We start from the raw sequence: 27,904 nt of genomic DNA, 5'->3' as shown, positions 1-27,904 counted from the left end.
ACCTCTTCACATGCCCCCTTAATCAGACTCATCTAACCCCCCTCTCCCTCTGGACCCAACCCGTCGAAACAGCATGTTTCCTGGGCCTACCCCTAGATGAGCTAGACGAAGACGACCGATGATATACCTACACTGACAGGGCAAACTATGCTGTTAAAACAACAACAACAACCGATGACATACACTGACCAGAGCTTCTCTTACTGCTACAACAACAACAACACACATAATTTCTTGCCACGGTATCTTCCGCATAAAAACGAAAACAAAATGCATTTAGAGGCTTTAAATTAATTTATGCTTTCACAATTTAACACACGGCACTTCGTTTTTATTAGTTTGATTAGTTTAAATCTCACAAATCACAAAACATAAGCCATTCTCTGAATTTTCTCAAACATGTAATTTTTCCTACTTTTGTTTGTTTTGTATTGTGCACTGTGCTGACGTCATGCTTGTGAAAATCACGTAAAATAAAGTAACTGTTTAGATACTCAACCTCCATAGATAGGCATGAAAAGCAATGGAATTACATAACAATTTGAACGATATGTGATGAGAAACAGGACGTTTGTCTTCTATGTGTATTAAGGTGTGATTTCATTTTGTAATCAGTGTGAAATGTAACAAATAAAGTTCAACTTATTTATGGAAAAGTTATATGTCTATAGTTCTCTACTCTGATCATATTTGAGGAATAAAATGCCTCGTTTTGCGATGTTAACAAATTTGCATGAAAATTTTACAAACTGTGGATTGTTAGGAAGTGCTCAAAATGTTGTTCGAATGAACCAATATTTCGAAGTCTAAGAGTTTCAAAATGAAGTCGCATATTAATACACATAAAAGACAAGCGCTCTTATCATCACATATCGCTCAAAATGCTATGTAATTCCATTGCTTTTCAAAGCAAATTTACTTAAATTTTGTTTAATATTTTATTTCTGCCCGAATTCGTTCACTTCGTTTTTCGGTTATATAAAATAAAATTTAATCAAACATTGCAATCCTGCTTTTTATAAAACCACAAAAATTTAATTTGATTAAAACTTCAAAATTTTGCAATCCTGCTTTTTATAAAACCACAAAAGTTTAATTTAATTAAAACTTCGAAATTGTATTTGCTAGTAATATTTAATATAAATAAAAACATCGACATTAAATACAAATGTACATATGATCGCTTATGCGGTAGTCGGATAAATTTTACTTCAACCTATCACCACTAGCTGATACCATAAATTTACAATTTTCTACATTGAGTTTGAAATTCTTCCATATGAATCTAAAAAAAAATATAAGCAATATTACTAAATATGCATAAGCAATGTGCTACTAAAACAATATTTTAATTCAATTCTAGACTTGAGGAAAATATATTCCACATACAATCTGAATATTCCATATCAATATTTTACAGTCATCAAATTAATTTAGAAAATAAAACAGATGAAATAACAAACTTTTAAATATTTTCATTATCATCAATTGTTATTATTCAAAATCTAATTTGTTTAATAAGTTTGGATTCGAAGCTAATTCATCTAAAGCTGGATCTGCATATTCAAGTATGTTAAAGTCGTCTTCTGCCGTAAGAGATTTTAAGAGATCATCATCATTTCCGTCACCCAAACCGCCAAAAATATCTCCAAAAGCACCATTTTCATCAGAGTCCAATTTTTCAAGCTCGGAATCCGCACAGTCCGTTGGTTTTATATCCTTGCGACTTTTAAATATCTGTTTGTTTTCATTACCGTTTGCTTGCTCCAATTGAACTACTTCTAAAGGCTGCACATTTTTGGATCCTTCAACAATCTCATTTTTGCTTTCAATATTCGTAAATGAATTTAATTTATTTGAACTGGACATTAAATCACTCGTTAAAGAATGCTGATACAAACTATTTGAAGAATTCGTGTTGATTGGGTTTGAGATCCAGGGATCTGTATTCGTTGTCCTTAGGTGTTGCTCCTTTAAAAGTAATGTTCTTAGATGCTTATTTTCAGACTGGTTATCTATGAAAGAAAGAAAAAGCACTGCCTTGTTATTATATTTTATATACATTATAACTTGTAGGTTATCTTTTTGACGTTTTTTAGCTTAATTAAAGTTTTAAAAGCTTAATTACCATTATTTTCTTTGGTAACCAATTGCTGTTGTGACCCCTTTTGCAAGATATCTTCATTATACACTATTGTACGTTTATCAATTGGATTCACTTCAGGCGATCCACTTAAATCAAAGGAATGCCCTAAAATTTAAAGTTCATATAAATACCTGTATTTAAATTTCTGAATTAATTTTATCAAACCCCTTTGATTATATGCCAAGCTATTTTGTGCTTCCTTAGCCTTTGCCTGGTGTTGTTTCCATATACGTTCTTGCTCTTGCTCTTTCAAAGACTTTTGATTAAAACATATGCGCTCCTGATCCTAAACAACACGTTTATAATTATTCATTTATTACGATGAACTAACGGATATTTGGTCAATATTATTATATCTTACCTGTTGGGATCGCCGCATTCTGAGAGCGGATCGATTATCTTTTGCTTGTTGCAAAAATGGAGCTTTTTTCTCATTGGAAAGGGAACGCCACCTCTTAAGAATCTGCTTACAACGATCATTCCAATTGGGATATGTTTGTTTTAATTCAGAATGCTGGGTATTCGCGTAAAGAACTGCAGATATTGTTGCCATTTCTCCCAAGTCTGAAAAATTATTTAAAATTTACTAAGTACGTACGAAAAACCATTATGCGCTATTTTTCACATAGGTATAATCTATATTATTGATATACCCGCATCTCCTATAATTCGTGGTGGGCACGGTGATGTTAACCCACAAAAAGTGAATATTTTTTTTCGTTAGAACTATTTGTGAGATTGTTTAATAAATAATACCGCCCATCATCGTATAATATGTGTTTTTAATGAACAGAGTATGCTTACACATAGTATTACTTCTACCAGCGAAAATCTAAACTGAATAATTTAATCCTTCTAGGATGTGTCAATATTTTCATCATTTAGTCATACCTTCATCTCGTCGCATTTTTTCGGCTGTCTTTTGAGTTCCGGCAGAATCAAGTTGTGCAGGAGCTGCTTTGAATTGCGATTTTTGGAGTTGATGAGCAAATTGACCATGTGTATTCATTGTATTTTCAGAGACAGCACTATCGATTACACGTGTCGAGTTGTCAATCTGAACATGCATCGGAAGTACTTGTATTTGGGATGTGTGCTCCTGACTTTGTTTCAGATCCGATTTCTGCGTAATAAAGGCCGCGCCCGCCTTATTTTCATTTAAATTAGTTGGCTGCAAATTTACCTCCTCCATCGGCTTTGGAAGTACAATTGTTCTGTATAAACGATTTTTTGAGAATCTAGGTTTCGTTTATTGCTAAAAAAAAAACTAATTACCTAAAATCTGTTCCTTGCTGAGAGTTGGAAAAAATTTGCTTTATTCCAAAACAGTCGGAAGCAGCGAGGACCTTAACAAAATTAATAAGAGAAAGATTAAAGATTAAAGTTAACTAAGCTAAGACTACAGTTTTTAATACAAATCATTACAGAGTAATGTAAATTTAAAATAACATACTCACTTGACCTTTACATAATGAGGTGGAAGTAGAGACACACGATTCATTTGTTACATCCGCCAGGAATGTAGCTATTATGGAGTAGTTTAGGTTATTCATATTAATGTTAAGGGGCGGCATAACTTATATAAAATACCTGGATTTCCTTTATCGTCAATACGTGTCTTAGTAATCTTTGATTCATTAAATGAAGGTGATGATAAAATGCCACTGTTTGGATTTTCTCTTATTAAGGCCGTAGTTTTTGTTGCATTACCAATACTGGAAGTTTTGTCTATATCTTTATTGCATTTAGCGCTTACATTTAAAGAGTCTTTCATATTGGCGTTTGGACTGCTTTGATCACTTTTTGCATTGATAGGCAATGCCACTGAAGTTTTGGACAACACGCTAGGTATTTCCTCATTAAATAAAGCATCGTTTAGCTCTACCAACTCATCAGATATGTCAGAATCTTCTACAGGTAATTGATTTTTACATTTCATATCGAGTAATGATTTACCGAAAAATGCTTCCTGTAAGTACGCAGGGTAAGCTTCACTTAAACGACTTTTAACTTTTTTTCGAACAGCTTTCTTTCTCTTTTCTGATTCCGAAAAACTACAATTGTTAGAATTTTGTGGCGGTTCTTCTTTTTTAAGTGCACGATTCCGTACACTAAACCCACCGATACCTATTTTTTGTAAATTTCTTTGACGCTTTTTCCGTAATATTGAAATGCCCTCATCGTTTGTAGAAATGGAAAATCCTTCAGGTGGACTATTGTCGGCACCCATCCAAACCATTCCATCCTTATATTGATCCAAGTCCTTCTTTTTTAAAGACTCTCCTTCAACAAAATCTTCTGCTGAAACATTCGCATTTGATCCAGCAACAACGGACTCTATAGCTGCTAGTATTCCCGATTCCTTAGTTTGTGAATCATTGGGAGTACGCATTTTACGTTTTTTCTTAATATCAGTGGACAACGCTTTAATCATATTTGCACCCCGTTCACTCATGCTTATACCATCTACCCAAAATGTAGCTTCTAGATCGTTGTTTTGCAAGTTGATATTATCGGGCGATGTTACATTTGTTTTACTGGTTACTGAAGTTTTCGAAGATAAATATTGTGCTAACGATTTCTCTTTAGGTCGACATAAAATACAATGATAGTCGATATTGTCACATATTTGCGCTTCCTCTTCAGTATTAATAGAATCACAACGGCAATGAAGCCAGCGTTCACAATTTCTACATTGGATAATAAGTTCGCCTTCATTATATCTTTGATCGCAAAATGAGCACACTTCTTGGCTCGAACATTGCCCACATTCCATCAAACCATTATTTGCTATATTGCGGCTTTGTTGGTTTACTCCTGGTGTATATCGACCACATTTCTGGCAAGCAGCACACCACTTACATTTCCAATTGCCATGTGGAACTGTGTCTAACGGAGGACTAACGCAGTATATATGATAGGAGAGATCACATTCGTCACAAAGTATCAGTCGACCCTCATCATTTCGCTGACCACAACTTTCACATACAGTACAATCTAGACACCGCCATCCCCTTTCCAAAATTACATTAGACATTTTTGTATTCACGCAATAGGGGTGATAACATTGGCCGCATTGTGCGCAAGCAATTAGGTAGCTCTCTTTGTCAAGACCAGCAGACCCACACATTACACATAAATCTTGTGACAATAGAAATTTGTCCTTAGCAGAGCATAATAAAATTTTTCTTTCCATTGACAAACTATCATCCGATGATCTATTTCCAGTCAATGTTCGATCACCGCACGAGGGTATATTAATATTATTCAATAAAAGCTGTCGTCCTTTTCCACGGACGTTATTACGCTTTCGACCGAGATGTGTTAAAATATGATTCTTTTGTCCCATTAATTTCCCACCTCGGCCACGTAATAAAATTTTTTTTCTGAACATTTTTGAAGATTGATATTCGGTTACACTAAAATCACTCCCACAATCCTTTGGGAAGCTTTCCATATCAATTTCTCTAACAAAATTATCATCAACTCCTTGAGGAAACGTAATTCCTTCTACTGAACGACCTTGATTCGTCGTAATTTTTTCGCTCGTTGACATTAATTTACAATGTGGACAGATATAATCATAATCGGGGTTGCTTTCCTTTTTTTTGTGATAATTGATCAAGTCAGCATCCTCGTCACATGTACTATGTACAAACCTATGATCCATTTAAAGATTTATTCGCGCAACTTCTCAAGTTATACATGTATTAATATTCACCTATGACATAAGTTGCATTTAACCATTTCCTTGTGGGCAGAGGCTCGATACGCCTTATGACAAATGGGACAAGAGAACCCTTTGTTACGTTGCTGATAGCAGGAATCACAAATCGTGTATTGGCAATGCCATCGAGAAGATGCTCCACCACCAGGAGTTCTTGAACCACAGTCAGTACAAACTCGGCATCGCTGTAATTATGCATATTTATTTAGTTAAGTCTATGAAACAAAAAATCATACACACTATTCAATACACATGTACTTATAGTATGATATGTATAGTAGACTTACGATTAGAGTTAAAATAAAGTAATAAGGAATGCTTAACATCAAAACAATATGTGTAAGAAATTTACAAAAGATAGTCCATTAAAATAATAAAAACCATATTGAAAGTTCTATTATACTCAAAATAATTTGATAAAATACACACTTTTCAGATGCTTATCAAACATTTTGGCATCAATTTAAATCTGACTTACATTGCACTTCCATCCATACTTGGGCAAAGATGAAATCATGGGCCGTAAGCACGTAGTATGATATAATCGTTGGCATTGCTCACATTTGATAAAACGGCCCTCGGTTCCGTCCCCTTCTCTGCATATTTGACATTTACGGCAACTTGAACAGTTCCATCCAGCACGAGTTTCTAAAAATCCAAGTATGATATATTAGTCACGTTTATTTAAACAACTTGACAAGTAGAGGTAAATGACTAGAATGCTGTTATTAAGGATTTATGTTGAAAGTCAAGCTCAAATTAAGGTCTAGCTGATGTTGAACATAAAGTTTGGAGGGATTCCCTTGTCTTCTTCTTAATTGACGCGATAACCGCTTAAGCGATTTTGACCGAGTTTAACAAAGCGCGCCCGTCGTTTATTTCTCATGCTAACCGGCCCCAGTTCGACGCATCAAGTGAAGCCAAGCCCTTGTCTACCTGGCGTTTCCAACACAAAATTTTGCTTCTTCTACTGCAACCGCGTCGAATACGACTTGATCTAGACTGCCGAGCCGCTGGAGCTTTATACGTTGAGCTATGTATATGTCGCCGTAAAGCTCCTACAGCTTATTGTTCAATCGTCTGCGATATGCAAAGGTCTAAAAATCTTCCGCATAATCTTTATCGCAAACACTTCAAGGGACGCCACACTGTTGTTACCGTTCAACTCTACACCATACAATAGGACGGGCATATAAAAATTTGTTTTTACTCAGTTGGCTACTTAGTCCAAAGTAGCACTTATTGGCGAGAGATTATCCGTTGGATTACATTGCTGATATTATTATCGGTTTTAATGCTGGTTCCTAAATAAACGAAGCCTCCTATTACTTGAAAATCATAACTACTGGCAGGGCTTGCTGAACTACTACAACAGCAACAACTGTTTGTTTGATTACAGGATGTACTTCATCTTGGCCTGGACGTCGAAGTCCCTCTCCCACTACAAATTCAACACCGAATTTGCAGTAGACATCGCATGGTCTTCTTGCCTTGTCGTTGAGAATCGCTTGAATGGCGGTAATGTCAGCATTTGCTCATCAACCAGATGCCCAATTAAAGGACCACACATTCATGGTGCATGCTCTAAATCCATAGTCCGTATTTCGTTTGCCCTAGTCGTCATTACATAAGAGAATTCTCTTCCAAGGGTTTGTTTTTTGTTTTCATTTCATTTGCAATACCAGGGTTGTTTCTTCTCCTCACATTAGCTCGTTTCCAAACGGCTATTCGGAAGCTAGAAGAATCGTTCGCCATATATATATGTATATAATTGTGCCAAGGTTACGCGGGCCTCTCGGGGTATTTGGAGCTCTTTATCTGCTGCGGGTGGTGGTTGGGCTGGTTGGACTCCGATTACGGCATTCGGAAGTCGGGAGCTTAAGAAGGTGGTAAGGGTCTGCCGATGAATGTCGTTTATTGTCTTTCTAAACACTGTGCGGTCCATTAGTTGTCGATTCGGTTTATCCTGGATCTCCAGACCTGGCTGGGTGGCGGCTCAGGCTCAAGCAGATGTCTACATGGGTGAAACCTACGGTAGCACCCTAGCAGAAAAAGTTTGCTGAGCAGTTTGTTGTGCTCCTTTACAAGTAGCATCTGTGCCTCATTGTGTAGGTGTTGTAGAGGGGACATCAGGAGGCAACTCGTCTAGCAACATTTCTTTGTCTTTGCTCCAAGTACTCCCGGCTAGCGATTTGAAAACTTTGTTTCGATTTTGGACTTTAGTGTCAATTGGGGTTGTGAGCGCAGAGGACAGCAAACTATCGAAGGTTACACCCAAAATTTTGGGGTTGTACATTCGGAATTGGTATGTCATCGACTTTGATCTTGAGTCCAGGTGGAAAGAGGGTCGTCGTGGACTTGGTGGGGGAAAGTTGTAGATTCCTCGCAGTGAAAAAGCGAGAAAGGCAGGCGAGGTAGATGCTCACTTTGGCGCACAGGCCATTAATGTCATTGCCCAACGCCATTATCGTGCAATCGTCAGCGTAGGAGACCAGGGGGCTTCCTCTGGTGGCTAGGGGAGCTTCGATATAGAGAAGTTGAAAAGCAAGGGTGAAGGGCCACCACTCAACGGAACACCTTGATTTATCTTCCTCTATTTAGATATTTGGTCTCGAAAGATCACTGACGAGTGTCGATCACTCAGATAGTTAGCGGAGCACCTCTTCAGCCCTGGCGGGAGTGTCGACTGTATAATGTGAGATGTAAAGATGCATCGTGTAGAGTGGGAGTAGGAGGGCTTCAAGAGTCTTCACTACTGGGGAAAGGAGAGTTATCGGCCCATAAAATTCCCCTTGGTTGGCGGGTTCCCCAGATTTCAGAAGTGGGACTACTATTCCTGATTTCCACTTGTCAGGAATGATGAAAGTGGCCATGGACAGATTGAAAACCCTTGTGAGATACCCTACTCCCAATGGATCCACGTTTTTCAGCATCAGCTTGTTAAGTCCATCAGGGCCAATGGCTTTTGATCGTCTAGTGTTATTGATGGCCCCCTGAACTTCATCACAGGAGAAAGCAAGTGGCGCACTGTTGTTCAGTAGTTTGTGTAGCCGCCTGCTGGCACGAAGCTTGTCGGCCGGAGGATGCAGTATGAATTGCCGGCTAAAATAGCTCGCTCAACCCTTCTGGTCCGACGAAGTGCAAACGTTGAAAGTGATAGCCACCTTATCGTAGTGCTTCGTCATGTTCGAAGACAACCTTACGGTGGACCAGACCTTATTCACACCAGTGGTGAAGTTACAAGTCTTCAGGTGCTCTACCCAATGATGAACGCACTAATATCAAGGTGATATCCTGCGGGCAGCAGGTGACAGTGATTATATATATATTATAAATTTCGAGCTCGGCATCGCCTGACCGGGCAGCTGCTGGTTTGTACCCGCACTAGGGTTGGACCATGACGGTTGGAGTTGGTCGATGTTGGAGGAATGGTGTTGCACCGATGAGCTCCTAACCTTTGACGTTTGATTTTTGGCGGCGATTGTTGGTGCCAGCACATTAGAGGATGTGGTAGCCGTTGAGGCTGAAGACGTCTGGCGGCGGGAGCAACACGTGACCACATACCGTGTGGAACACTCCCTGTGTGACTTAAGGCCTGAGAAGGATTTAGGGTGGCTCCACCTGTTACACTTGTTACACCTAACCGAGATGGAGTTCGGATTGAGCTGTTTATGGCAGACGAGCAGCAATAGAATACCTCCGGTCCAGGGTTGGATTCAATACCAGCTTTGAAGGGAAGTATTTGGAGTAAAGTTGGTGCATAGGATTGCTCTTGTGACGATGGTAGAGGGGTGCGATACGGTGCTTTTGACACTGCTAGTTTACTGGGGCGGCAGTCTTTGGTTGATCTGAGAAATCATTGTACACAATTTCATAAACATATGTAACAAACTGACCTGGAGTATTTATTAGACCAACGCAATTCGTGTGAAAATGTTCTCCGCATGTGGCACACATGATAATTTTTGCAAGATCATCCATATGCGAGCAGTTGTGGCAAGCGATATTAGCATCTGGACCTGTAAATAAATATATTTAAATAAGACTATGTATGTATATCAATTCTTTATTGTTACAAGATCCACACAATTAAAGCTGTCACGTGCTTTGCCAAAATCATTGCTGATCATAAATTGCTTATTTATTGTTATTATTAGGAGAGAATTTAACAATGCGACATGAAAAATCTATTGTGTGAATGCATGAAGATTCAAAATATATGTATATCTGTCCCTAACTTCCACAACAAATTTTAGTATTTGTCTTATTTTATTGAAATTTTTTTCCGTCGATGGTAAAATATGTTTACCCAAGTATTTATTAGTTCCATACAATCTTTACATCGGTTTAGGTTAAAACTACCTATCATTGAATTTGATTACTTTAAACCCGGTAGATAATGTCAGTATGATCTTCATTGCCTTTTCTCAACTTCCTGAATAAGAGACTTTTCCTCTCTCCCCTTTCAAATTGCTCAATTATTTTAATAAAAAAACACAAGAACCATTAACTTTCAACTCTAAAGCCAAATCGATAATTCAGAAAATATTACTTATAGAGCATTAAGCCTTAAAAAATAAAGTTGTGGAAATAATATTAATTAAAAACAAAAATACTTACATATTATCATAACTTGCTCAATATGGTCTACACAAAAAACTGTAAAATTGTCCATGATTTGAAAGCCTCCGCTAGCTGCAGCGCATGGCAAATGGAATACCTTCGTGCAACTCATTTTACATGTAACACTTGCACCATATTGCCCGCAAAATGAACATTTTTGCGTCAGACTCTTGGCAATTAACAGCTCTATACTCGATTTTAATTCACTTGTTTTCCCACTTACTCCTTGTGACCACATAATACACATACGGTGTAAGTATATATAAGAACCATCTAAAAGATCGCGAAAATAGGTTATTTCAGTATGTCCTATTCGGTCTAGTTCATTGAAGTAGTCGTTCTGATTAAGTTTTCCTTTACAGTTGCTTTTTTGCCTCCGAAAAGCACTTTGTTCGGTTGAAGTACTTCTTAAGCTTTCATCAGATTTACACACTTTAATCTCATTATAATATTGTGCAGCCTTTTCGCAGTTACCGGGATCCGTCTCCCATCTTAAAAAATCCCCCTGACCCAAGGCACTTTTTTCATCTAAATTGCATAAACAACATACTTTGCCAGGATAATTGTCAAGATTTGAAATATCATCAATAGTATGTAATGATTTATCCTCAGGATAACCCGTATTGGAGCTTTCAGATGACGACAAGACTGAGAGTATTAAGCCACTCCGATCATTGCATGTGTTTTGATCTCCAAAAGTTTTGCGCTTCTGAGTGCCTTTAAGATAAGGCAAATCTTTACGAGGACGTCCAGGACCTCTTTTAGAATTATTTAATTTACTTTCCATTCCAGAAATAAGTCCCAAAAAGGGATCTACATTTTCAGTCGCACCTTGTAAGTATAACTGAGGGGGGAAAGTAGTTTCATCATTGCCCGCTGTTGGAGATGATATGTTCGAATTTGGCGTTGTAGCCGCAACTGTAAAAATTGAAAAACATACATTCGTTAATGATAAATATAAATATCAAACTTAGTTCTTTGTGTTCACAAAAACAAGGAATTTAAATTATAAATACCTGTATTGGATAGTTTAGTGAATTATTGATATTGTCTCTATTAGCGTATAGAATTTACATAAGGACATTTTTTGATTCTTAATTATTGTGCTTACCGGGAGGGAAATGACGCAGTGCATCCAAATCATTATCTTCACTTTCCAGTTCTAGGTCCATTTTGTTTTAATTTAATTTACAACTGGTTAAAAAACTTTTATATTGGTACTTTAGTTAGGAATGTAGCATTATTTCTGTCAATTGAACAAAACGTTTTCGAATGGGAACAGCACTACCTTTAAAGTGACACATTTCTGAAATATAGGAATCGGGTAGAAAATACAGAGTGATACACATAACAAAAAATTCAATTTGTTGCGTTTTCATATGACATATTTCAGATCCAGTAAAAACAATTACATTGCCAGCATTTCTTAAAATATTTCTTAGACTCTTTTTTTATAATCTAAAAACAAGAAAATAATTAATTTTCATGGATTTGTCTATAGGTGAATGAAGACAGGTAATTTTGAGGAATTACACTCTTTGACATATAGTCGGTTTACGAGCAACTTGGAAATGGCTTACCAGAAAATCAACTAGTATAAACCATCGGTTAATTGATCCAAAGTAGCGGCCTTTACCAAATAAGGCAAGGCTTCAGAATTGAACATGTGTGTGTGCCGATTGTCAGTTCGTGCAACATTCGTCAATAGGTATACTAAATATGAAGACTGCAAACTCCAGATTTCTCATATATATATATATATGTATATGTTGTACTGGTATGATTAAGTGCATACACACTACTTCATATGTTAAATTTTGTAATCGTCATATATTTAACAATTGTTACTCAGCAATTATTTATACTTAGCAATATTGATAGTAAGTAAAATACTATACCATGTGCTAGCCTCAGATCCATTAAAAACCACCTTTTTAATAACCCCAAATTTAATTTTTCTTATTTTTGTTTATTTCTACTGCAAATACAAAAAAAGTAGAACACTGTATCATATTTATTGACGATCTGTGGCGCGCAATTTCTCTTCGACAGCTTCTCTAGAAGCTTCAGAAAGGTCGGTAGCTTGAATATATTTTTGCACACCCACCAATGACTTCTTCAGAGCATCAAATGAACTCGAGTACAACATCTTCTTCTTAACCTGTAACAATAATTGGCTCAAAATGTTGTAAATATACCGAAAAAAATTGTATATTTACCTTGGCAGTGTCCGGGCACCAAGACATAAGAAAAAGTTTCTGCTTCTTTGAGCTTTCTGATGTTCCTTGACATTGGTGCATATATTCAAAATCGAATAATCCATAACTGGAAAAATGTACTTATCAAAATAGAACACACATTTATTAGTAGTAAATCTATAATACTTACCGGCATTCTCCAGGACCACATTTCTGGATGTCTTCAAGAAATTGGTCGTATTCAGCATTCCGGTCACCAACGGTTTCAACATCAATTTGTTTCTCGTCACGTATATAAAAAATTACATAGCGGTGTTTTTTATCCTTTTTAATTTCTTCGTATGTTGTTTTGCAAACATCTGAAACGGTAACCCCGGAAGCCTGAAATTTATAAAAAAAAAGTAACTTTGTAATAACTTTAGCTGATCTAAAATATATTTATACACTCATAATAGAAATTGAAACAAGTGGTAATGGTATTAGAAGCTAAATCTCAACAGTTTGCCAACAATTTAAAATAAACACATACATATATATGTATATGTATAGCTAGATAAGTATATGTATGTGTATATATATACACAACACCTACGTTTCTTTTAAATTATTTATGGATATTTTCTTAATTAATTTAAAATTGTAAACTATATCATGCCTCTTTTTCAGGTTTTTATTTAATATACGATATAAATTTTACCTTGTACAAACAATCGATTAGTATATATTTCGTTGCATTGTATGGAACAAACTGTACTAAATGTGGTTCTTTAGACTATCTTCGCCAAATTATTTTCTGAATATATCAAGTGTAAAAAATCAGTGTTACACATAAAAATAGACAAGTTTAAAAATACACATGCAATATGTACAAACCATCTGCTTCAAATAATTTATATCTACAGTGAATTATTAAGTGTATACATTTTATTGAAATCTAAGTTATTGCAAATTTGTATTTCTATTAACCAAACTTAATTATAGTCTGATAGAAAATATAAAAATTAAAATAATTTGACCTCCCCTCCAAGGTCGGGGAAAATTTATTGTACCATTATACATACTATCTGGACAAAGCGGCAAACCGCATGGCGGAAAGTTGTTCTCATTCATTTTACGTTCGATTTTTTTTTTTTTTTGTATAGGGCACTTCGGATACCCAAGGCTTCAAAATAATTTTTAAGTGTGTGTATATATGCACATTCATATTTTTTCTTTAAATTAACGCTAACGTATTGCTGAATGATTCATTCACACACACTTATGTGAACTTGCCGCCGCTTATACTTTCGCTCTACGATAACAGAAGTTCTGCACCATCTTTTCGTGGTAAGTATAAAATACAATGTGAAATACGAATGTGAGCGTATATTACTCATATTTTTAATACCCATTTTTCATTTCACAATACTTATAATTATATTTGGAAAATTTGGCGTTAGTTTACGTGAATGATACATTCGCAATTCTTTCCGGCTTTTTAACCAACCGGAGTAGGCAGCTACGACACACACATATTAGCAAAATTTTCACTAGATATTAAATTTCAATTTTCTTCAACAATTTATATTAATGACTATTTCGGCCACAAAACTTTCTACACCTAAAAATGTCTTTTTTTAATTTACAATGGAAAAATATATAATCAGACATACCATTTTCTTAAGTTATATGCACAAAAGCTATGGAAAACGTTCGATCTAATTGCACCAACTGCTTTCAGAACGTACAAATGTACACACGAATACCAAATGGGTATATGTGCATGAGTTATCCAAAATCCATGATTACCATATTCTTTTTCGAAAAGGGTGTTTCCATTCCATTTTCTCCCGTTTCAAAGTGAAATTTATCGTTCCTCGAAGTCGATAGGTTTGACCGACAGGTGTATTGTTAAGGACTGTCTGGATCAAACAACTTTTCTTAACAGTTTGCCAGGATAGTAAACTTTATATTTTCCGTAGTTATTATTTAGACTAGCATATTATAAGACGTATGTGATTTGAGAATGTCACGTGTAAGTTTTCAGGCAATTTGCGTTTCGATTACCAACACACTTACTTCTTTACTAACATATTCAAGCTTTTGTAGATTTGCTTTCTGATCTCAACTTTGACAAGAAGCACTTATGCTATGCTGTTATGTTCCCACGGCACGTAAATCGCTCTCTCCTTCATAATTCACTTACCAATCAATACTCTTCCAGTTACATAATTCGCCATTAAATATACCTCATTTTAAATAATACCTTTGCGATCACGAATAATTCGTTGTTGTTGTAGCAGCATAAATATTCCCCATACGGGGAATGCTGCTGAAGTGACAGTCCTTGGCCGGATATAAATCCAGGTCGTTCTGGTTACGTAGAACCGACTGTCGTGGGAACGAACAATTCGTTGTCCTCCTTAGTGCTTATCACAAATATATCGAAATTAGGTGTCAAACCAAAACGGAAGAGTAAATCGAAACAGATTTAACAAACGTTGAACAATAATCAGTAAAAATTAAGTTTTAATGATGGAAGCAAAAAGAAAAGATATTGTTACGAGCGAAAATGTCATCGCAGGTGTCACAAATGTCAGCCGAGTTGTCGTTGAATTTAGATGCGGAACTGGAAAAACAAGATACACATATACCCAAGTTAGAAGCTAAGAAGACACATATGACGTCGCAACTGGAAACCATTGAGGTGAATTACAATTGAATCTTCCGAATGTGTTAACCAGTTTTCCGAATGTAAAAGCACCATCATTCGACGGCACTGTACCATTCCCGATATTTAAGCTTCAGTTCGACAGAACTGCAACAATAAATCACTGGAGTACTGCAGACAAACTTGCTGCATTGGCTGTCTCGCGCAAGGGTTCCGCCGTCAAAGTATTGCAGACAATTCCAGAAACCGATCGGGACAACTATGAGAGTCTGATTGAATAAAAAAACATTACGGGAGTGACCATAGGAATAAATGTTCCAGATGGAATTGACGAATCGCTATCAGAAGACATATACAGCTTGCGACAGAGATTGAGTGGTTGACACATTTGACGTATACGAAAGAAATCCCAGACTTCCGGACACAAAACGGGCAGAAAACTCAACACCGAAGGGATGTTTGCTGAAACAGTGCCATTTACGCTGACATAGGAAACAGCAGCTCTCCTGAGCAAGCCAGTGCACAAAGTCCGTCGGATTGATGTTGAAGAGCTACCTCGATGGAGGAAACCATGAGGAAAACAGAAAGGGAGTCCTTTCCGCAGTTTACACGAAGACGTTCGGATTTAAAGTGTTACAACTGCGGTCAGACCGGACATATGGCTCGCAATTGCAGTATACAATGCAGCCGACAGAAGACGAACCTAGGAAATAGAAAGCGAAGCGCTGAAATTGGCAATGGGCTCCCCGGTGCTCATGATCAATTATCCGGTCAGGTTTAGTAAGTAGTAAGGGTGGACAGCTACAGGAGAGAGAGATACGATTTCGGGAAAGGTAGTTCGCGAAATCGTTATTGGAGCTATGTCAGTAGTTGACACATTTTTACTGGCTGAAATCACGGATGAAGTAAAAATTGAAGAAGATTTCCTGCTGCGGGGTAAAAGAGTTCCATCGTATCAAAATATGGAGATACCGCTCGCCACAGGGTATAAGCCAAGTACAGTCCAGAAAACTCAACGCCAACGGATTTCGTCAAAATCTGAAGCAGTCACATGGGCCAATGTGGAAGGAGGCTATGGGACAGGCGAAATTTGGGCCATAGAACTGCTGAGGAGACGGCAAACGTAATCGTGGGAAAGACACTAGTGAAGACAGAAAAAGACAAGAGGATTCCAGTAAGTCCTTAATAATTTCAAGTCACCAGTTGTAATTGGGGAAATGTCGGCCTTTAGAAGCTATAGTAAATTCCGATGGACTAAAACAGGAAAGGGAAGAGTCCCAGGAAGCAGGAAGAAAAACCTTAAAATTCATACAGGTTTGGTTGCAAGAAGTAAGAGGGCTAGAGAGGACAAACGCTAAGAAATTGCTATAGAAGTACAGCTACCTATTCAACAGCGATTTTGGAAAGTCTGCTATCGTGAAACATCGACAAAATACAGGAGATGCAAAGCCAATTCGCCTAGTTCCACGTCAAATTCCACTAGCAAAGCGCAAAGAAGCAAATCAGATAACCCAGGATATGAGCAAAGTGGAGTTATTGAGCCATCAATAAGCCCGTGGAGCTTACCGGAATCCAGAGAGAACGTAGGCTCTAATCTCGGTGAAAGACTAAAACGAAGAAAAAGTTTTTTATAATAGCGGTCGCCCCTCGGCAGGCGATGGCAAATCTCCGAGTGTATTTCTGCCATAAAAAGGCTCGTCATAAAAAAATATCTGCCGTTTGGAGTCGGCTTGAAACTGTAGGTCCCTCCATTTGTGAAACAACATCAAGACACATACCACAAATAGGAGGAGGACCTCGACTAATCACGTAAAAAGGGTCCACGCACCCATTATATATATTTATATAGAAAGCTGAATGAAGTCACAAAAAAGGACAGCTACCCATTACCACGAATAGATGACACTCTCGATACTTTATCCGGTGCAAAATGGTTTTCCACGCTTGATTTAAAAAGTGGTTACTGGCAAGTGGATATCGAGGTTTGCGATCGTGAGAATAAATCTTTCAGCATAGGAGATTGGTTGTGGCAGTTTTCTGTGATGCCTTTCGGATTTTGTAACACACCATCAACCTTTTAGTGCCTGATAGAGCATGTGTTGAGGGGACTTCACGGGAAAACGTATTTGATGTATCTGGATGACATCATCATTATGAGTAAAAATTTTAACGACCATCTGAAAACTTTTAATGAAGTCCTTCGCGCATCGCCTACGTGGGATTACGATTGAATCGGAAGAAGATTGGCTTATTCGAAACAGAAATCACGTATCTTGGACACCACGTGACAACCGAGAGCATCAAGACGCACCAAGAGAAAATAAAAGCAGTAAAAGATTGGCCAAGACCAAGAAATGTGCTCGAAGTGCGAAGTTTCCTAGGACTGTGTACGTAATACTGTCGTTTTGTTCCAGGATTCGCAAATGTCGCTCCGAGTCTCCACAATCTCACTATGAAGAATTGTGCGTTTGTGTGCCATTGAAAGAGCATCTTTGTACTGCGCCTATGTTAGTGTATCCGGTCGCGGGAGAAAAGTTCGTCATGGACACAGATGCTAGCACATACAGAATAGGTGGAGTACTGTCACCGATCATCAATGGGCAAGAACAAGTGATCTCATACTATAGAAGAGTCCTCGGAAAGCCGGAGATGAATTACTGCGTGACCAGACGAGAACTGTTACCAGTGGTTGAATGCGAAAAACATTTCCACAAATACTTGTCAACGATTCCAGTTAAGAACAGACCACGCAGCATTGAGGTGGTTACTCCAGTTTAAGCATCCGAAAGAACATATTGCACCTTGGATCGAAAGGCTGCAAAATTACGACTTCGAGATCGAGCATCGAAATGGAAAACAACAGGGAAATGCTGATTAAATATCTCGGCGACCTTGTACTTTAGAGTATAAGTATTGTTTCAAAGTCTAGAGATCTGAAGGGATAGTACATATCAGACTGATGCAGTTGCAACCCAATGATGAGTGTGATCCAAGTGCAATAAGAAGTTAATTGAACGATGCTGACCTGGGAAAGATCATGGAATCAAAAGACGCTGTAGAGAGACCATCTAAAAATTAAATGGGTTCAGTGGACATAGCCTTAAAAAAATTGATGGAGTTCTGCATTGCGTATGGGAAACCATTCCCGTGATCTGATTATAGGTCATCTGGGTAGCACAAAAACGCTGGAGAAGATTATGCAACGGTTTTACTGAATAAATTGCAAAGAATTAGTTGCCAAATAGATTCGAAATTGCGCGGAACGTAAGGCAGCAATGCTATGGCTATGGATGTTGCAGCCCCTTTTCCAACAGTGTTCCGGCAACAAATGTGTGCTCGTTGTTATGGACTACTTTAGTAAGTGGCCAGAAGTGTATGCTCTACCAAACCAAAAGCCTAAAACCATTGATGGATTTTTTGTGCAGAATTGGGTGGCTCGGTTTGGAGTACCTATTGAATTGCAGTCAGATCAAGAAAGGAATTTCGAATCCGCAGTATTTAAAGAAATGTGTTGCTTGTTGGGAATTAAGAAAATACACATAATACCCTGGCACCCCCAATCAGATAGAATGGTTGAAAGATTTAACTACACTTTGGAGGAGCACTTGCGAAAGGTAGTTGAAAAGTGCCAACGAAATCGGGACAAACCCATCCAAATGTGCCTGTTGGCCTTTCGCTCAGCTGTACATGAAACTACAGGCCAATCACCTGCAAGGACCACTTTTGGAAGCTATTTAAGGTTTCCGGGTAATTTATCGTTCGGAAGAGAGGCCGCTCTTACAATGGACGAAGATCTGTGTAATAGACCATTATTTTTACGAGTGTAAAGAAAAACGTCAAAGTAAAAACTAAATAAAAGGAATGCCGGCAAAGAAAACAGGTTTGTAGACATAATTCTAATAAAATGTTTGTTAGGTATTATTAACTATGCATTCATATAACAGAAAAAATCGATTGTCCACAAACGTGTGTCCTGTTAGTACTTATTATAAAATGTAATATCGAATTTGAAGAATGAAGAAAAAACTTTCACAACAATATTGGCAGCTGATTGTCAATTTTGCAGGTAATCTGGCATATGTGAACGGGTAGATTAATTTTGTGGATTTATTAGTAATTAATACATATGTGAACGTACTTTAAGCAAAACACTGAAATTTGTAATCATCATCTTGTAACTCCCTTATGGCAATGAACAATTTGCTGTTTGAGTTATTCCTAATGTACGGAGTTGTTTCTTTTGTTTCTCCTCCGATGGAGAACATAATACAATAAAATAAATTTCTTTTCATGGCTCGACATATTGACAGCTCGTACTTTTAAGATAGCTAGTTGTATTGTGTGCGGACTAGCAAGCGTATCGTAATCCTCGCTACAAAAAAAAAAATAATGTAGTGCAGGTACGACCCGTGTGCGGAGGTCCTAAGAGTTACAAATATAAATTATGAAGTCTGTGTTAAACAAGGTGGATTTATTATAGGTGACAGCATTCACCCAGCTGAATTTTTCACCGTAGATATGGCTTACGTCAAAATGATATGCTTTGTTTGTATGTATTGGTATGTTTACATTTGTACGTGGAGGTTGAACTTCCCAGAAGATGTGAAACGGCTTTTTTTCTTCCGCATACGCAATCTCAACAAGGGGTTGAAAATTAAGAATGCGAAACAGAGGATAATGGGCTACAAAAAGTTCATTAAAATTAATCTTTGAATAGTAAGCAGACCATATTAAAGTAATGTTTTTAAACATGTTTTCTAATCCAATTCAGTTTAAATGTTTTAATTAAAAATTTGATACAAATACAATTGAGCTCAATATTACATACATTACTTTCTGTACGCAGTGAGACTTTAATTTTGCCATTATTTCGAAGTTTTTTTGCGTTATGTTTCTCTATTTTAAACTTTTCCGCGTCCAAACATCACTCTCTACATTCAATTTCACCTTATGCATGCCCGTGGCAAATTCTGAAATATGTACAATATGTATTAATAATTAAAATACCGCAAGCTCAAATGATTTCTTTCATATCCACAAGAACAAATTCACACTAAATAATCAACCTTGCACATAAGCTACATACGAAATCTTCAATGAACTGTGGGAAATGTGCCGACTTTTTATTTTGTGACTATTTCCAACGTACGTTTCACAAGCAAACACTGCAAATGAACAGCTGATTTTGACTTGATGCTTGGACCAAAGGCAACAACAAATACACCTATAATAAATTCGCCTTGGTGTTACATGTGCATGAGTGTGTCTATAAGATTTAAAAGTCCAGTAACTACTTTTTTAAGAAACCATTGGGTGGGAAAGATTGAAAGCTAGTTGAGCTGAAGATTTCATGAAATTTGTTCCATTTGTTCTATACCGTTTTACCAAAAAAGTTAACTCAAATTATATAATTATAAAAATATAGAGTTTAAACAATAATTTGGTTGCACGAGTTCAATTTGCATTTATATTTAGGGAGAATTTTATAGTAAGTGCTATTATTATATCGGGGCTAGCTAATTAGTTAATGCAAATTGAATTAATTTTTTCAAACTCCGAAGGCTCCAGTAGCTGGTATCATAAATTTTGAATTAGAAACAAATTCTTCCATACTATACCATCTTAAACCAGTACACGTGGGTCCAGAAACTAAATTTCACTCTTCATTCAAATTGTGAATGTTATATTTCTTTATTAAATACAAAACCATGTACAATGTCACGATACAACGAAAAGAATGGGAAGGATTTGTTATAAAATTAGCTACCAGTACTATAAAGAAACAACTTCGTTAATAGGTTTTTGTCAATTTCACTGACTGAACTGCGATTTATATCGGGAATAATTTGAAGCATTTCCAGGTAAATGAAAGTAGGAAGCCATTTAGGGCAAAATGTCTGAAGGTTTTCCAAATTTACTGGGACACCAACAACGGCAACATCCTTTATTTTTAGGTGTGTTTGTAGCGATGTTTCAATTTCACCGCTTGATACACTTTGCCCTACACTTCTGACAATATCACCTTTATGTCGTAACAATATAAGGACACCGTTTTCAAATTTGACAATAAATCCGGTTTTAAATAAATGATTGTCAAAAAACATTCTCGCATCTCTCTGATTGAGGTATCCTTTGAAAATAATTGGTCCTGATACCTGAAGCTCCCCTACCAAAGGTTCAAGTCCCTCATTGAAAAATAACCTTTGGGAAATATTTTCGATCCATTCGTTCTTGAAATTGCTTCCTTTATATGCGAATTCGACTTCATCTTTAGAATTTGCAATACGAATACTCGTTTGTGGCAATTGAAGGCCTACCGAGGTTTGTTGCCATTTCTGTTGCTTATTTTCAAAATATGGATTACTTATAATAGCTCCAGTTTCAGGCGTTTCGTAATATCGCAGAAGTTTATGGCCCGTCAGTTTATTCCAATAATGGTATATGTTCATTGGTAATGGTAACGGGCCAGATATCATAAGACGAAAATTATTTAAGCAATAGTTTTTTATATATTCATCCCTTCGAGGGTTCTTGGGAAATATTTTGTATTCATGGATAATTTTAATATATGATGAGGGTAATGCTGTAAGAATATTAGGCCTATCCTCTGTAGGTACATTTATACAGAGTATTCTACTCCATATGTTTTTGCAATCGAGATCATTATAAAAAGTTACTTTTCCTCCAACACTTAACAAACACATCGCAGAATGTACGCTGTATGTTGAATAATCCATGGGCAATAAATTTAGTAAGAAGTCAGTGGGCTCGTAATTACACACTTCAGATGTTGTTTTAATTCGTGATTGCAGGTTCTTGTGTGTTATAATACATCCCTTTGGCTTTTCAACTCCGTTGGTGTTATAAACCAATAATGCATCTGAGCAGGAATAGAAATCGTTATTTAAAGTACCTTCAATGAAAACATTATCCCCAACTGTAAGCAACAATTTTTCCAAGAAGCGGGACGAAGAGCTTTTTTCTGGCATAAAATTGTGGTCGATAACCATTAAAGGAATGTCAAACAATTCAGTAAGCTGCTTCGCTATAATTTCATATTCCTTTGCTGATATTATAAGTTTTGTGTTGGAGTCATAAATAATATATTTTAATGTTTCGTGAGGAAGCTTATGCAAAAGTGGTACAAAAACTTGTCCTGACATCCAACATCCCCATTGTGTTACTGGTAATAAAGCGTCATTTTGACAGAAAGCAGCAATGTTGCATGATGCACCACTACCTTCAAAGGGAAGCAAATTGTTAAATCGGATTTTGCAAAACTTCTAAGATTTGTTACTTAAGGTTTATTAATGATATTTTACTCGTATTAACTTTGTTGTAATAATCGTAAGCAAAAATAAGGCTTTAAGAGCTTTCACTATTCTAGTATTAGCAACTTACCACATATGTTTGATATCTGAACCGATAATTTTTTGGCTCCTAAATAAAGTTGTTGATAGGAATACTCGCTAAAATAGTTTTTAATAGCAATTCGCTGTGCGTGAAGTATTGACTTTTTGAAAATTGGCACCACATATCCATTTTCTTCATCCTTTTCAAAATGTGCGCGCAACTTTGCAAGTCTTTCGGGAATCTGCAACAAATTATTTGAGTCCATTTAAAAACTACTAAAACCAAATTTAGAATATGTATGTAGGTGTATACATATATATTTCTGCGCACAAAATAACTTATAGTGACTTTAAGAAGATTTGCTTTGAGGTCAATAAATTCTGATTTATCATAGAAACATTTTGTAACTTATTGAACTTTTATTAAGATAGTTACTTAAGCTATGGATATAAAGGATTAGATATTTCGAGAGAAACAAGCCATTCAGTAACTCGCGGAAAAAGTGCTAAGTTACATAGATATATTCATATAAATGATTGTCGATTTTGGTTCCGGAGACAAAACTTAGTCATATTATAAATATTTATATGTGGCCTCTTTTTTGTGAATTGATCTTTTGCAGTTTATTTGCTGAATGAACCCATAGCCCACCAATATTTAAAAGCCTCTTGAAACCGGCCGTCAGGCTGGTTCTATATATATAGGAATAATTTAAATAATGTTTTCTTAAAGTTGTCGCCCCTCGTAATAAAATATTTGAATTAGGTTACCTTACCATGTCATAACTGGTTTGCGATTAAGCAAAACTTTCTCACAACAGTGGGTTCTACGTTACCGGAACAAGTCGAAAACTGTCACTTCAGCAGTTCTTAAAAATTGACGGATAATGTTTTATGCTGTTACAAGAACAATAACAAAAACTCAAATCCTATTTTATTTTTTTTATTAAGAGATATGATTCCATAACAGCTGCTGAAAAGATATGACGAAATGAAAAAAAGAGGTTGTCTGTAAAGTCGGTTTACTGACGATAGTTTAACGTGACAACGTCATAAGAAAATACTGATGTAATGGTTGCAATTTTCAAAACAAGTTAATTTTATTTGTTTGATAGATATTTTGTATGGATATAGAGGAGGAGGTAAATGGAATCGCAATGGAATAGGTCAAGTTAAATTTACACAAACGTGAAAAATGACGAAACATTTATCAAATTCATGAAAGATATGTTCAATTTCGATTGTGCATCAGACGTTAATAAGTCAACAACACTAAGAGGCAACATCATCGATGTGCCTTTTTCAAGATACTTTACACTCGAAACACTCCCTTTCATTTCCTACTTTTCCTATCATCGTCCTATTCTCAACAGAGAAATGGTTCATTACCATGCACACAGGAAGAAGGCATATGCAAATACAAATATGTGAATTTATATACACATGCCCATATACATACATATATATGCTCACTCAAGTAGGACAGAGCCAGATCTCGAACGTTGCCGAACGCGGGGGCCGATTGTGCTCTTTGTCGTTCGTTCCCCGCTTTCGCTTGCAGTTCAAGCAATGTACATTAGCTTGCGTACAGAATAGATTCGTACATTTGATATGTCCATATGATTTGTATGCATCTTTACATATAGATTTGTTCTTTTTGAAAATTGCGCGAAATTGTATATGTACATATGTATATGCATGTTTATATATTTTCACAATTGTATATTAGACTATGAAAATTGAACCAAAGTATATGTATGTATGCTTGTTTATATATGTACATATCTATATATATAAAAATTAAGCCGAAAAAAAGTGTGCATTTGTCCGGGGTAATCTCAGCAACGCGTGTAAGGAAAACAATGAAAATTTCACACATTGTGGGTGTTGCTTTGGCAAAGGTTTCTGTGAAGTTTGGTTGAAATCCGATAACGCGTGTATGTGCGGTGCGTCGGTTACGTGAGTGTGTTTTTGCTATTTGCCGCACGTATTTTTTGTACCGCACATAGCATTCATTAGAATTGAATACATTTGGGTCGAGTGTGTCTGGGCCGATTATTAAGAAATTTGGTATATATATATATTTTTCCACGGTGAAGGTTAGTATAATATGCTTATTGATTCCACTCGCCACCAGGTGGCGCTGCCGAAGGCCAAAACGAGGACCCGGGTAACCCTAGAATGTGTTTTTACATTGAAGGTATCAAATCAAAGCTACTGATGAGTGCTTTAATACAGAGTATTTTTTAGATCTCTGAGTTACCAGGGTCTCGAGATATAGCCGAAAATGTGGACCAAGGTACCCTTGGATGTGTTTGTACAATATGGGTATCAGATGGAAGCTGTTGATGAAAGCTTTTAAGTGAAGTAATTTTTACTGCCCGTTTCCGGGATAAAGAAAGGAGATGGAGCTGGAGATGGAAGAGGAAAAGGAATAGCTACAGGACGAGGAAGAGGGGTAACCACTTATTATTAAAAATTAAAAAAAGATTCTAAAAAAATTTTAAAATGTTACATATACGCTTATTATATAAACGTTAATCTAAAGTCAGTTATAGTAAAAAATTCATTGTATCATTGCCGGCGTGATTGGTGATCGTTTCCTTAATTATTTGCAGAAAGGTTATGCTAATATGAGATATTACCTATATCATTCATATATTTACATATTACCTGTGTACTCACAAATATACGGTTTAAGCAAATATATGCCAGTTTTTTTACTTCGCCTGGAAAGAGTAAATAGAACTTATTTTATATCAGACTTCACGCAAAAAAGTCATTTGCACCTGAACACATAGCTGGGTTAAAGCTGAGGGGAATAGAGCAGTTCTCTTCTCCTTCTCCGCTTTTTCATACACGACGAAGTGTATGTATCATACGATTGATGTTGTTGTTTATGTGTAAAGGGGAGCACATCTATGCAAATGCAGAACGGAACAACGACGCGCTCAAACTTTCTTTCTGATCTGATTTTCAAGCAAACAACAAGTGAGTATTTTTTCTCCAGAGAAAACCACGTTTTTAAAACTGTTTTCTGATAAAAACAACCATTTGAGTAAATATTCAGAATATTTTGCATCTATTTGATAGGAAACGAAGATTTACTAAAATATTTAAAATATTTCACGCAAAATTGTTTCAAAATATTATTTGCCACGATAAAGCCGGAAAAGAAAGAAATTTTATTTTGTTAGTGCAAAGTGAACAGTGGACACTGTTACAAATCAAGATGATATTGTAAATTATCCCACTGATTTTTTGAATTCCTTTGATTTACCTGGATTATCGCCACACATGCTAAATTTGAAAATAGGAGCACCGATTATTATGTTGAGAAACATAAATCAACCACGACTATGTAATGGCACTCGATTAACTGTTAAGAGATTGATGAATAACGTCATTGAAGCAACAATTTTGAATGGAAAATACTTTGGTGAAGACGTTTTAATACCGCGAATGCCAATGATACCATCGGATATGCCGTTTGAATTCAAACGTCTTCAATTTCCTGTTCGCCTTGCATTCGCGATTACTATTTATAAGTCACAAGGCCAAACTTTATCAATTTGTGGTATTGATTTAGAATACCCATGTTTTTCTCATGGCCAACTTTATGTTTCATGCTCAAGAGTTGGTAAGCTATCGGTATTGTTCATTTATTCAACAACGCTTGCAAAAACGAAGAATATTGTATACCAAAGAGCATTACAATAAAAAAAGTAATAAAGTAAATCACATCAAACGTTTTTTAATTGCTACTACTATTCAAAACTTCTTTCATTACTATTCATGCGCGAGAATTTTTATAAAAAACACACAGTATTTTTCGGCTTAATTTAATTAATTAATCTAGATTTTTTTAAAGACGACCAGCGGAACGGGCGGGTTTTCGCTAGTATTGGTATACAACATATCTTATAAGGTATGGGGTAAATATTACCATACATTTTTCCTTCATATATAATATAATAAAAAAGTTAATAATAATAACATTAAAACAACAGGTATTATTAACAACTAGACGTCACTAATTATAAATTCGGTGAGGATGATGATGATACACTTGGCTTTATTTTAAATTCTCCAAGTAAATCAAATTAATAATAATCAATAAGAAGGCATATGCAAATACAAATATTATATGTGAATTTATATATGAACATATGCGCATATACATATGTACATATATGTATATGTTCACTCAAGTAGGTATGCAGATGTCGAACGTTGCCGAATGCGGGGGCCGATTGTGCTCTTTGTCGATCCTTCCGCGTTTTCGCTCGCAGTTCATGCAAGGTAACGACCATGAGCAAGGTAACGACGATTGAGCAAGGTAACTACGATTGAGCAAGGTAACGACGATTGAGCAAGGTAACAACCATTGAGCAAGATAACGACACATTTTTTCGTGCGTGCAGCCGGCTAAATCGAATTATAAGACGTTATAACGTAAAAATTACGAAACACTTCGTTAGCTCCTAAACAGATCTGCAATGATCCTATTTGCTCAGTCGATGACCCAACTTTACATATGTATGTATATCCAACTAAGGTCTTCCACTTCAAAAGTGTTCCCCAATATTTATGAAAGAATTTTAAACGAAGAAATGCAATAAGTATAGAAAGCTAATAACGAAAATTCATATACTTATAGATAAGTGTGGTACCGTGGTAGATGTTGCTTTTCCTTGGGATGTTATTTTTCGCGAAAGCCAATTTTTAAACACGATAATTCTTTTTGCTTGTAACATTATGCCAGATTCAAAAAAAATTTGTAACTGCTTGCTTTATATGATGTTTTATCTGGGTAATGTATAAAATTGAATACATAAAAACAAAAATGCTAGTAATTTTGAAGCAGAGGTATTTAAGATTATACATTTTTCATACTATTTGAATTTTTGTATGTACAGGGGTAACCAGACGTAGGAGATGTTGATTTTCCTTGGGATTTTATTATTCGCGAAATAATTGTTTTAAACACTATAATTATTTTTGCTTGTAAAATTGCGACAGATTAAAAAACGTGTAACTTCTAGCTTTATATCATGATTCAATTTTATATGAGGTCAAACAGGGCAATGTTTAAAATATAATACATAAAAATAAAAATGGTAGTAATTTTGAAGGGGAGAAATATAAGATTAAACATTTTTCATAGTTTTATTTTTACTTTTTTTACCCACGACTTTTTGTAAATGG

The 27,904-nt window shown here is 36.1% G+C and overlaps 3 protein-coding genes across 4 annotated transcripts; all 3 read right to left on the bottom strand.

The window, feature by feature from the left end:
- Window positions 1–1,115: 1,115 nt before the first annotated feature.
- LOC128866215 (histone-lysine N-methyltransferase 2C) lies at window positions 1,116–11,790 on the bottom strand. The gene is made up of 13 exons (XM_054106769.1): window positions 11,608–11,790; window positions 10,494–11,414; window positions 9,770–9,892; window positions 6,352–6,521; window positions 5,868–6,058; window positions 3,737–5,805; window positions 3,604–3,671; window positions 3,422–3,492; window positions 3,038–3,360; window positions 2,508–2,710; window positions 2,312–2,432; window positions 2,129–2,251; window positions 1,116–2,015 (listed from the first exon to the last, which is right to left on the bottom strand). The coding sequence occupies exons 1-13, from the start codon at window positions 11,666–11,668 to the stop codon at window positions 1,495–1,497; spliced, it is 4,965 nt and encodes a 1,654-aa protein (XP_053962744.1). The 5' UTR covers window positions 11,669–11,790; the 3' UTR covers window positions 1,116–1,494.
- A 654-nt stretch (window positions 11,791–12,444) lies between these two features.
- LOC128866219 (cofilin/actin-depolymerizing factor homolog) lies at window positions 12,445–14,458 on the bottom strand. The gene is made up of 4 exons (XM_054106772.1): window positions 14,347–14,458; window positions 12,885–13,075; window positions 12,716–12,821; window positions 12,445–12,657 (listed from the first exon to the last, which is right to left on the bottom strand). Exons 1-4 carry the CDS (start codon window positions 14,347–14,349, stop codon window positions 12,511–12,513), a joined length of 447 nt encoding a protein of 148 aa, XP_053962747.1. The 5' UTR covers window positions 14,350–14,458; the 3' UTR covers window positions 12,445–12,510.
- Window positions 14,459–20,962: 6,504 nt separating this feature from the next.
- LOC128866904 (malonate--CoA ligase ACSF3, mitochondrial) lies at window positions 20,963–27,835 on the bottom strand. 2 transcript variants are annotated; one of them, XM_054107944.1, is made up of 3 exons: window positions 27,370–27,835; window positions 22,746–22,938; window positions 20,963–22,584 (listed from the first exon to the last, which is right to left on the bottom strand). In XM_054107944.1, exons 1-3 carry the CDS (start codon window positions 27,451–27,453, stop codon window positions 21,104–21,106), a joined length of 1,758 nt encoding a protein of 585 aa, XP_053963919.1. In that variant the 5' UTR covers window positions 27,454–27,835; the 3' UTR covers window positions 20,963–21,103. The 2 variants fall into 2 exon arrangements, with proteins under 2 accessions (XP_053963919.1, XP_053963920.1); XM_054107945.1 differs by lacking the exon at window positions 27,370–27,835 and adding an exon at window positions 23,473–23,817 and having other exon boundaries at window positions 20,964–22,584.
- Between the last annotated feature and the right edge of the window lie 69 nt (window positions 27,836–27,904).

This window comes from Anastrepha ludens, chromosome 6 (assembly GCF_028408465.1).
Source record: "Anastrepha ludens isolate Willacy chromosome 6, idAnaLude1.1, whole genome shotgun sequence".
NCBI lineage: Eukaryota > Metazoa > Arthropoda > Insecta > Diptera > Tephritidae > Anastrepha > Anastrepha ludens.
Note: the sequence above shows the minus strand (reverse complement) of the source record. Positions and strands in the feature narration are given on the sequence as shown.